The sequence below is a fragment of the Nanorana parkeri genome, unplaced genomic scaffold (assembly GCF_000935625.1).
Source record: "Nanorana parkeri isolate BGI_ZX_2015 unplaced genomic scaffold, ASM93562v1 scaffold345, whole genome shotgun sequence".
NCBI lineage: Eukaryota > Metazoa > Chordata > Amphibia > Anura > Dicroglossidae > Nanorana > Nanorana parkeri.
The window spans coordinates 1,353,380-1,364,759 of NW_017306613.1; the positions used below are offsets into that span (position 1 = coordinate 1,353,380).

The window sequence follows — 11,380 nt, forward strand, 5'->3', positions numbered from 1 at the left end:
CAACAGCAACTCAGCCACGAAGTGGTAGGCCACGTAAAATGACAGAGCGGGGTCAGCGCATGCTGAAGCGCACAATGCACAGAAGTCGCCAACTGTCTGCAGAGTCAATAGACCTCCAAACTTCAGATTGGCACAACAACAGAGCTTCATGGAATGGGTTTCCATGGCCGAGCAGCTGCATCCAAGCCTTACATCACCAAGTGCAATGCAAAGCGTCGGATGCAGTGGTGTAAAGCACGCCACCACTGGACTATAGAGAAGTGGAGATGTGTTCTCTGAAGTGACGAATCATGCTTCTCTGTCTGGCAATCCAATGGATGTGTCTGGGTTGGCGGTTGCCAGGAGAACTGTACTTGCCTGACTGCCTTGTGCCAAGTTTGGTGGAGGGGGGATTATGGTGTGGGGTTGTTTCTCAGGGGTTGGGCTTGGCCCCTTGGTTCCAGTGAAGGGAACTCTTAAGGCATCAGCATACCAAGACATTTTGGACAATTTCATGCTCCCAACTTTGTGGAAAGAGTTTGGGGATGGCCTCTTCCTGTTCCAACATGACTGCGCACCAGTGCACAAAGCAAGGTCCATAAAGACATGGATGAGCGAGTTTGGGGTGGAAGAACTTGATTGGCCTGCACAGACCTCAACCCGATAGAACACCTTCGGGATGAATTAGAGCGGAGACTGCGAGCCCGGCCTTCTCGTCCAACATCAATACCTGACCTCACAAATGTGCTTCTGGAAGAATGGTCAAACATTCCCATACACACACTCTTAAACCTTGTGGACGCCTTCCCAGATAAGTTGAAGCTGTTAAGCTGCAAAGGGTGGGCCAACTCAATATTGAACCCTACGGACTAAGACTGGGATGCCATTAAAGTTCATGTGCGTGTAGGGGCAGGCATCCCAATACTTTTCGCAATATAGTGTACATGCAGTACTTGGATGACCCAAGCATGCTTGCCATGCCTATTTTTCAGAAAGAGGGGGGGGGAGGCACTTCAACCATTAGGAGTTACTCCAGGGAACCAATAATAAAAAAACAATCTCAAATAAATAATAGTTCTTAGAATTATATGCTGCAGGTGTCTGTATCTGTCTGCTGCTATCTTTAGAAAAGCAATCAGCAGGATGGCAGGGTGATAACTCATATCTTCTGCTTCATTAGGGTAGAAATGTTGCATGTTGTCAGAATAACACATATTACATGCTCACCAGGGCCAGAATTATTCCAAAACCTCGAGAGCTGAAGAAAATGTATCTGTGGACCTCTGGGATGAGTGCAGGGATCTGTAGAGAGTGTCTGCATTGTTCCGCAGGGAGCTGAAAAAGGAGAAGATGGTCATGACAGGACTCATCACAAACTATTGAGTTTTTTCACTATGGTAGAGCACAGAGCTATCAGAAGTCGTCTCTTAATTGCCTCAACTACTGCTCTGGCTTGGATAAGATGCTCTTCATAACATATAACCACCAGTTGTCACGCTCACATTGCTTCATAACCCTTGTGATGCATGAGATCAGGCTTAGATGCACTTTAAGATTCTGGGCAGGTCGCACAGTGAAGACCTGAGGACCCTAGATAAGTATGATCTATTATGAAATGTTAGGGAAAGGGGTGCAATAAAGGATAAGTGCACTAAAAGTGTAGTTATCTTTTAATACATTTTCATAAGCTGTTTATCCAGAGTGACAGCAATAAACCTACTTCTGTTAAGGCCTCACTTCATGAGCCTAGGAAGACTACCACCATGTGTGTAGAAACACCTACATTTGTTTATTATTAGGGATATGCTCGATGTTCGAGTCGAGAAAGAGTTCGACTCAAACATCGGCAGTTTGTGTGTTTGACAAACACACTATCAGTGCGTTCGGCGGGCGAACGCCCCACAACGCACTGCACACTGCACAGTGCCTTGTGAAGCCCTGATTGGTTAAAACCTTACAACTGAACACAGGGCAGGTACAAGACTTTGCCCAATCAGGGCGCAGTACTCTGTAAGAGCCATGATTGGGCAAAGTAATGATGACTTTGCCCAATCATGGCTCCCCTGTCAGGTGACGTACAAATGTAAACATTTGGGCAGAGCTAGCTGTAACCTCTAGCCCTGCCCAATTGTCTATATGTTGCCGGCATCTGTCAGAACGCCATTCTGCGGCAGGAGTTCATCGCAAGTGGACCGGTCGGCAGGCCGTGGCTTTTTTTTTTTCTATTTATTTTTCTTGTTTTATTTTTTATTTAGCCGAGACGTTGTTGTCGTGGACAATGCTGGATGTCGTGATTGATCCTGGATTATGTTGGTGGATCGATTTTTTAGGGTTTTGTTTTTTTTTAAATAAAAGACTTGACAAAAACATGTCTTGTTGTTTTTTTTTCAATTAAAGGATTTTTTCAAACGTCTGGCCTCTTTTTTAAAACTTTAATTAAACCCTTTAGTGAATGGGTAGGGGTACAAGTACCCCTTACTCATTCACAAGGGGTTACTTTATTGAAGGGGTACCCTGATGTGAATAAGCCCCCTGCCCGCACCCCCACAACCATCGACTCAGGGCTTGTGGAGAAGAGGCCCTTGTCCCCATCGGCACAGAGACAAGGTGCTTTTCCAGGGGCAACCCTGGAAAAGCACCCTCCCGGTGCCGAGGGCATGTGGCCTGGTATGACTGCCCTGCCAGGCCTGTGCTCGGATCAAAGGTCTGGTATAGAATTTTAGTGGTGACCCCACGTTTTTTTCCCCCCATTTTGGAGAGCCACGGTTGCCTACCCCTGACCTAGATGAAAACAAGTAGTTAACCCTTGCAGTGCATGTTGCCTGGAGTTTTGCTATAAGTTTAACTGCATTCCATGCATAATCTGTTAATTATCGTGCCTCATAACAATGCCTCAGGCTGACAACATGTTAGACGTCAAATGGCTGCACTGGCCAGTCCTGTGACAGCGCTATAGCAGACAGAAGTTGATTGAATTGAAATAGTTGATAGAAAAAATGGGGGTAAATCTGACCAGTGTATGGCCAGCTTAAACTTCAGTCTTGCACAGATGTACAGGCTCCTCTTCTGTACTGAAATTGCTTACTCTAATTTCACCGCACACAGCCTCTGTGTGAGAAGAGGACACCCTACATAGTCATGGCTTTGATAAAATACATAAAATGAGCATGCAACTATGCTCAGCATGAAGTAAGCCTGCAGGCAACGTAGTCGCATGTTACAGGAAGAAAGGGAAACTGGCAGGATCCACGGTTATTTCTCACTGTTACATATATATTGTTACAAAACAATATTCGCTAGATGTATAAAGAATAACATAAGAAAAGCTTAGCATGTCAAGAAGAATTTTTGGAGTTTGCAGACACTTTAAATTGATATAGTTACATATGTAGCTACATAGTTAGTCAGGTTGAAAAAAGACACAAGTCCATTGAGTTCAACCTATAGAGATTTAAGTCACTTTCATGAAAACAAGATAGAAACATAAGAACATCAACAAAATATTCCCCTACAGTTTTCCATGCGGACCACTAATCACCTGTATACCGCAGTCCTGGAGGCGTTGCAGGCATTGCTCAGTGCGTTCAACTCCTGGTGTGCAAGGCAGAACAGTCAATAATCGTCCGTTGTATAAACCTGCACAAAGGAAAGGTCAGAGCTTTAGCTTGTCCAGGTTGCCGGGCAAGATTTGGAAATTAGACCCTCCTGTGAAGTTTAATAAGAACTAGTAGGTAATATTGATTACAATTGCTTGGGTTATTCGCAAGATGTTTCTTCAGCCTTAAGGTGCCTATACACTGCACGATTCTCGTACGAGAATCGTGCAGTGTATGGAAGGCGTGCGACCGTTTCTACTGTACGGTCGCACGTCTTCCGTCGAACCAGCAGGCTAGAAAACCCGCCAGGAATCGTACGATTCTCGGCGAGTTAAGGTGCCCATACACTTTACAACCCTCGCAAGACTTTTGTCTTGCGAGGGTTGTAAAGTACTTCAAAAAACGTACGATCTGCCCATCTTGGACAGGCAGATCGTACTTGCGATCATCGCAAGCCCGCCCCCCTGAGGGGCGGGCTTACGATGACTGTAATGAGGGCCGGGCTTACGATGACTGTAATGAGGGCCGGGCTTACGATGACTGCAAACGGGCAGTGTGCGCGTGTGCACACCGGCCCGTTCGGCAGTTGTCGAACCAGCAGGCCACTAACTCGCCAAGAATCGTACGATTCCCGGTGGGTTTTCTAGCATGCTGGTTCGACGGAAGACGTGCGACCGTACAGTAGAAAAAGCCTGTTTGCAGTCATCGTAAGCCCGCCCCTCATTGCAGTCATCGTAAGCCCGCCCCTCAGGGGGGCGGGCTTGCGATGATCGCAAGTACGATCTGCCTGTCCAAGATGGGCAGATCGTACGTTTTTTGCAGTACTTTACAACCCTCGCAAGACAAAAGTCTTGCGAGGGTTGTAAAGTGTATGGCCACCTTTAGTATGCATGAGATAAAGCTCAACAACATGGTACTTAGTAACTACTATAATTTTATATATTGGCAGGCAGATAGCTAAATAAAGGGATGAAAAACATATAAGGTAGCTGTTTATACTGCCAAAAGATCTGTATATTATCTATCAAGCCCTGAGATTTACAGGCCTTCCACACAGCACAGCGCTGTCTTGTAGGGCAGAAGACCGCTTTCTTCTTTGCTGTAGTAAAGTAGCATTGAGATGTCTTGACCCTCCTCCAGGCTATGATTGGACACTGAAGGAGAAGTAGACTGATGAGCGCTCTGTCACTTTGCTCCTTCCTCCTATCAGCCTGTTCCTAGTTAGCACGAGCACTGCAGCACAACTAACTGGCTCTTTGTGATCCTTGTGCCATCCACAGGCTGAGTTCTGCTCTACAGGGACTGCAAGAGGCTGATACCATGTCACATTCAGGTACTTACACCGGCTGCATTAAAAAAATACATTTAATGATGTATTGTTGAATCCAGGGCTGTAGTCATTTGTGTCTCTTATATCTGCCTGTGGTTTAGCTTTTTTGGGTAACTACAGTTGCAACCAAAACTATGTATCCCATTCTATCTTATCTTATTACATGTAATAACAGGCCTTAGATGGAGGCAAACTTACTTTTTCAATGCTGCAACCTGACCAAGGCTTGGGATGTTTACAGTCTCTGGAATTTCCAGCATCTGGGGTAAATTCCCACATGTTAGGTCCTGCCCATGCATTTTGTTCAGGTTCTCACAAAGGCCACACAGTACGGAATTATTAGCTGAGTGGACAGGTGAACATAAGACTTTAGGGGCAGCAGGGGGAGGTGGGAGGTACCTTAAAGCATAATTATATAATTTAGCACTCCTCAGCCTAAACACATTGGATGGAGCTAGCTGGAGTGATACAGGACACTGAATTATAAGCTGAACTACTGAAACTAATATGTATGTTTTACTGAGTCATGTATTTATTAAAATAAATGATTTATGGGTTACACTCTGGGAGATATGCTTTATATCCTCATATTTACACTGTGTTTGGCGTCACTGTACAACAGAGGAACCGTGGAGGAGTATAATGCAACTGTCTGACCTTGAAAGTGGAAAGAGCACCTGACCTAACCTGAGATCGCTCTCATGTTTATTGCTTCACACATGCCTAGCTTGACCCCCTGTAGTTTAGAGCAGTGTTTCTCAACCTTTTTTTAGTCGTGGCACCCTTTAAAAGTATGTAAATTCTCGAGGCACCCCAGTCTAAAATGCCATCAATTTTAAGGGGGACCCCCACGCAAAAACACACAAAAAAAGTGGGTTTCCCCCTTCACATTGAAGTGCCCCTAAAATCAAGATTCCCCCCTCAGATCAGAAGCCGCACTTTTATATCACGCTTTCACATCAGAGTTCCCCTTTTAAATCACGAGCCTCCTTCACTTCCGTGCCAAGCTGCGGTAAACAAAGCTAGCAGGGTCTTGTCCTGTATTAAGAAGGGGATGTATTGCAGGGACAAGTCTATAATTGTGCCTCTATATAGATCGTTGGTTCGGCCACATCTGGAGTACGCGGTCCAGTTTTGGTCGCCGGTACTGAGAAGGGATGTCCTTGAACTGGAGAGAGTCCAGCGGAGGGCAACAAAACTAATTAGGGGAATGGAGGACCAGAGATATGAGACAAGGCTTCCGACCTTAAACATGTTTACGCTGGAATTAAGGAGATTAAGGGGGGATATGATTTTCATGTACAAGATGTTCATTGGTAACAGCAACATTGGCAACAAACTGTTTGAGATTAACTCCATTACAAAGACTAGAGGCCACCACCTAAAGTTGGTGGAGAAAAAATTCCAGCACAATGGGCGAAGAGGGTTCTTTACAGTAAGAGCGGTTAAGGTCTGGAACTCACTGCCATCGGCAGTGATTTCAGCCAAGAGTGTAGATTTGTTCAAGAAACGTTTGGACAATTTCTTGAGGGACCGTAATATCCAGGGAAACCAGTATCCCTAAGAATGAGATGATGCGTGGACCTATATGGGTTGGACTTGATGGACGTATGTCTTTATTCAACCCCAAATACTATGTAACTATGTAACTATGTTATGAACTGTGTACAGCCCAGCTTATTTTTTATTTATACAAAATGTTAGTTATCTTTTAAAGGAGGTACATGTGATTGGCGGAGGGCTACGGTAGTATGTGGAGAGCCCATGTTCCTACGGTGATGAGTCTACCCATGTGTAAATGGAACATGCAGTCCACACTTTCCTCAATTAAGTACTATCCCAGTCTTATCTTACCTGATACTGATTGCAGTGCAACTCAGTACTAACACAAGTGTTCAAGTGCACAAACTTGTCAAAGAAACCTGTCTTGAGGGAAACATGTTGTTCTGAAAATTCTAGCTGCCTGACTGTCATAATCATTCCCTGGCTTCAATAAGTAAGTTACTGACCCTGAACAAGTATGCAAATTTGGAATTCTGACTTCACTAGCTAAATAACTATTATAGGTTAGTGACTCGGAATGCATTGAGACCAAAGACTGTGTCTTCAAATTTCTCTCTATAAGCATAGCTGGGGCCTTCTTAGGTAACAAGTGGTGAATTTGACTCGTCTCTAAAGATAATCACAGCAACATGCTGAAGCCATGTAAAACTGAAGCCAAAACGTTGTTTTTAGTTTTGGATAGAGAAAGGTATGGTTATAACCTGATTTTTTTGCCATCTGTGTCCCATCGGGAGTATTTACCTTTACTCCCTGTCCCAAGAACTACAACACTAAGTGAGAGGAATTCCCTGGTGGTCAGCAGGGTCACCAGAACTAGTGTCCCAATTGGAAGATTCCCCATCTATTCCTGTTCTGATGACAACCCAAAATATGGGATTTTCCTTTTACTTTGACTCTCATTGAAAACTGTCACCAGGATAAATAGAGAGTGTGAATCTCCCTAACAAGACTTGATAGCAATGTCACCAGCACACCAAAATAAAGTGTCCAAACAAAACGTCTACTTTTTGATGCTTATTGTCAAGCGCAACAATATGTGTCAATGAGGAATGCACCGATATATCGGCCGCCGAAACATATCGGCTGAAAATGGCACTTTTGTGACAGGGAGTCAGGAAGCAGAGCAGTACAAGCAATCAGCGATTAGTGATCGCTGAGTGTTTGTAAATAATTTGTAAATAATTGTTGTAAATAATTGAGGGCAGAGTACCGTATATACTCTAGTATAAGCCGAGATTTTCAGCCCATTTTTTTGGGTGAAAAGTGCCCATGACTATTTCCTCAATTATGAATGAATGGGAAGTGATCTACATCTCCTCCTGTTCATTCATGATTGTGGCTATAGTAAACACACAGAGGGGAATTTATCAAAGCAATTGCGACAGTTTTAGCCTCTTAGATCATTTTTTGAATGTGCAAATCTGTCTTTCAACTTGTACCCCTGTTTTGACCTGAGCTTGCACTACTTTTTCAACTGCACGTGTTTTGCACCTTTTTTGCACCCGTTTTCATCAGAGCTTGCACTACTTTCAACTGCATGTGTTTTGCACTTGTTTTCATCTGCACTTGTTCTGAGGCTGTCTGAAACTGGAGCATCACCTAACAAAGCAATCACAACTTAAGAAGTCCCCATGACCACTTCTTCAAGAAGTGACAGTTCAGCTTTTTTCCTGGAGTTACGAGTCTTCTTTCCTGGAGTCTATTTAACCTCATTTATCAACAACATTACACTAGCAACATAAATCCGGAGCAAAGTGCATCAAATATATTCCGTGCAAGTTCAAACACTCGTAATTAAATTACTATAATAAATTTCACCCACTATGTTCTCATGTTATGAATGAACAGGAACACTAATAGAGGATTCCTGTTCATTTATAACAGGGGCTGCAGAAAAAGAGATTGAGGACTCTGTGTCCTCAATTTCTTTTTCTATTTTAAAAGGGAAATGTCGGGGGTCTATTTAGTCCCCTAATATTTCCCCAAAGCCCCTAAAAGTAAAGTAAAAAATAAAAATATTTAATAAAAAATTAAGAAATAAAAATAAATATAAAAAATTATTTGAAAAAATCTGAAAAAGTTAAAATAAAAAACATTTTCAGTTTTGGTTTTGGCCTGAGGTTTTTTTTTTTCGGTTGCGTTTCGGTTTTGGAATTTTAATTTGGTGCACCTCTAGTGTCAATGAATAGAGACTTTGTTTGGACACTTTATTTTGGTGTGCTGGTGACATTGCTATCAAGTTCTGATCCAAGCGGCACCATCCATGGTCACTTCATGTATCTTACTTGTTTTGGGATATCCGTTAGGGAGTGCAGCAGGACATCTGTGCATGCTCTCCCTAACGGGGACACAGACAGCAAGAAAAAAAAGTTTGGGCTTCAGTTGTACTTTGGAGCTGAACTCCATGCAGATATACTGTAGAACAGAGGTCACCAACCAGTGGTTCCCGGACCACTGGTGGTCCGTGAGAAAGTTTTGGTGGTCCGCAATTGCCCCCCAGGCCCCTCTGATGCCGTGCAGGCTGGGCCCTCATTGAAGCGGCATGGAGGCTCCGGGGCTGCCTCTCACTAACTCAAGCAGCGGCTGTCACAAGGAATGCGCGGACGAAGTGGGGAGAAGCCAAGTAATATTGGCACAGTGTAGGGGAAGGGGAGGCACGGGGGTGGTTGGGTGCAGTGCTAAAGCTAGGGGGGGGCATGTGCCCCGGGCGCCGCTGGCAGGGCCAGTGGCAGATTCGATAGGAGGGGGAACAATTAATATTATTACTGGACCGGGCGGCACCACTCTCTCCCTCCACCAGCACTGCCACTCCTGCAGGCACACTTGCACCTATGTATGTATGTGTATATATACTGTTTATAAAAAATTCATATTAGTGGTCCGCGGGATTTAAAATGATGAATTTAGTGGTCAATGAGGTCCGAAAGGTTGGCGACCGCTGCTGTAGAAGATACAAATGAATGCAGCCATGGTTCATGAATAAATCATTATATTTATTTATTTAAATGCAACTAAAGTAAGTTCTGAATTAGACGTGTTATCGGCTTCTTTAATCCCATATACCGCATTTCAACTGGTAAGAGGAAGAAGGGCAGGGCCCAAAGTCAATAGAGTGTGCTGCATGCAAACATGTTGACAAGCAATATGCTAATAGGAGGACAGAACAGAGTGAGTAGAAGGATGACCTTGTCAGTCTGCTTCTGTTCTTTCCCTGTCCATTCAACAGGTTTACCTGAAAACGGTGTCATTCACCTTGCTGTGCTGCTTGGGGGTGCCTGAATAAATCTCAGAACTGGATGGACATAAATGCAGAACTTTTGGTATGTAAAATAGCCCCTGTGCATGTATTTAATCTGTTGTTTGCTTGAAAGAGCAGCTGGATTAGTAATTTATCAATTTTACCATCTAACTGTTGAGAATAATATATTATCTATGTAGAATCATTTACCATGTGACCACTGAGTATAATTTGTTCTGACCAGTACTCAGAATGAATGGCACAAGTCTAAAATTCATCTTGTAGAAAGCATTCAAACAACATTTTATTTGTACATATTAACATCAGACAACCCACCTGCATGTAAGGTGACTATTGGCTCGCCGTTGTCACTTGCCGACCACACAGCCCTGTCCTTTCCGCTCATCATACCATCACAGGCGGAACGTTGCTTGGCGCAGGAGAAGTCAGATCCATGCGGACTGGTTTCTGGTCTGTTAGCTGAGCTGAGCACAGAGCCTGTATGAGTATTTACAGTGTTAGTGGCGGTATGTCAATGATTCCAGGCTCTTGTGTCATACAACTAACACTCGTATGGCTTCTCCATACCTGGTCACCTTGCCCGGTATCACTTACCAGTGACCATAGCAGAGTGTGCCAGAACTGTAACTTCACCTACATTTATCATTTTATAGTTTACAGAGGAACGTCACTATTGTCACAGCAAAAAAGATATGATCTGTTTTGCACTCAAAAGAAACCAGATTAAAAAAGATCAGAATTATTATTTTTTTAAAGCGAATTTGCTGCTAAGACCAAAACCTAAACTAAAGCCCTATTCACACTTGTGTTTAGGGCAGTCTCAAAATTCTCACGCCAACAGCTGTGGACGGGACTTAAGGATAACTATGCTCGGAGTTCTTCTTTGAAAATTATCTGTTGCAAAGTTTCTTACCTGGAGATCCACCCAGTAACAGCACTTCCTGTTGCGGGCTGACAACATTAAGCTGCTACCTTACGGTTACTAGCCACGTTGTCAGTAGTGATTTGCAAAGGTGTGAATTAATTTCAAACGAGTTCACACAGACAATGACACCCCCTCCTCCTGATCCAATCAGCTGTGTGTCACAAAGAGGAAGGGGATGCCCCTGCCACAACTAATTGGGGCAGGAGTGGGGTGTGCCAGTGAGAGTTTTGCATGGACATGGATCATGAACTTGGTTACCACCAAGCCCCTGTTCTATGAAAGAATGTGACTGGGTTGGAATGTGTGACATTTTAACGTAGTCACACCAATTTTTTCCGGAGTTAAAATATGTGACCAGCAAAAGGTGTAGAATGTTATGTTACGCACATAAACACTAGTGCTCCAAGCAGTAGGTGGCACAGGACGACTTAGAAACTAAGCTTACTACAACATAGTAGATCATTTGTCACAACTTGCAACTTTTTAAATGACAATTTTGCACATCATTTCCCTGCCGCAACTTCTCACCTTTCGTCACCAGCAGTTTACAGGGTGCTTCATACTGCCCTACAGTATTCCCTAGCCTAATCCTCCTCTGTATATGGATGCCTCCAGGCAGGCTAATCTGTGCCTTCCGGTCTAACCACTTGCTCCAGCTCTATACACTAACCGGTCAGTTACAGCAAAGAGGAATAGAGCAAATCTACATTATTCACCGAGAGCGAATA

At 43.8% G+C, this 11,380-nt stretch overlaps 1 protein-coding gene and 1 long non-coding RNA gene across 2 annotated transcripts in view; both read right to left on the bottom strand.

Moving 5' to 3' along the window:
• The window catches only part of TMEM268 (transmembrane protein 268), an 18,027-nt gene extending 16,852 nt beyond the window's left edge, over nt 1–1,175 (bottom strand). Inside the window, exon 1 of the mRNA XM_018558530.1 lies at nt 1,139–1,175. Coding sequence (XP_018414032.1) covers nt 1,139–1,175 — 37 coding nt within the window. The remainder of the gene's footprint in view (nt 1–1,138) is intronic.
• Nucleotides 1,176–1,216: 41 nt separating this feature from the next.
• On the bottom strand, nt 1,217–10,079 carry LOC108788709. The gene is made up of 3 exons (XR_001941354.1): nt 10,043–10,079; nt 3,518–3,615; nt 1,217–1,314 (listed from the first exon to the last, which is right to left on the bottom strand). It is a non-coding gene; the product is annotated as an uncharacterized LOC108788709 (long non-coding RNA).
• Nucleotides 10,080–11,380: the final 1,301 nt, after the last annotated feature.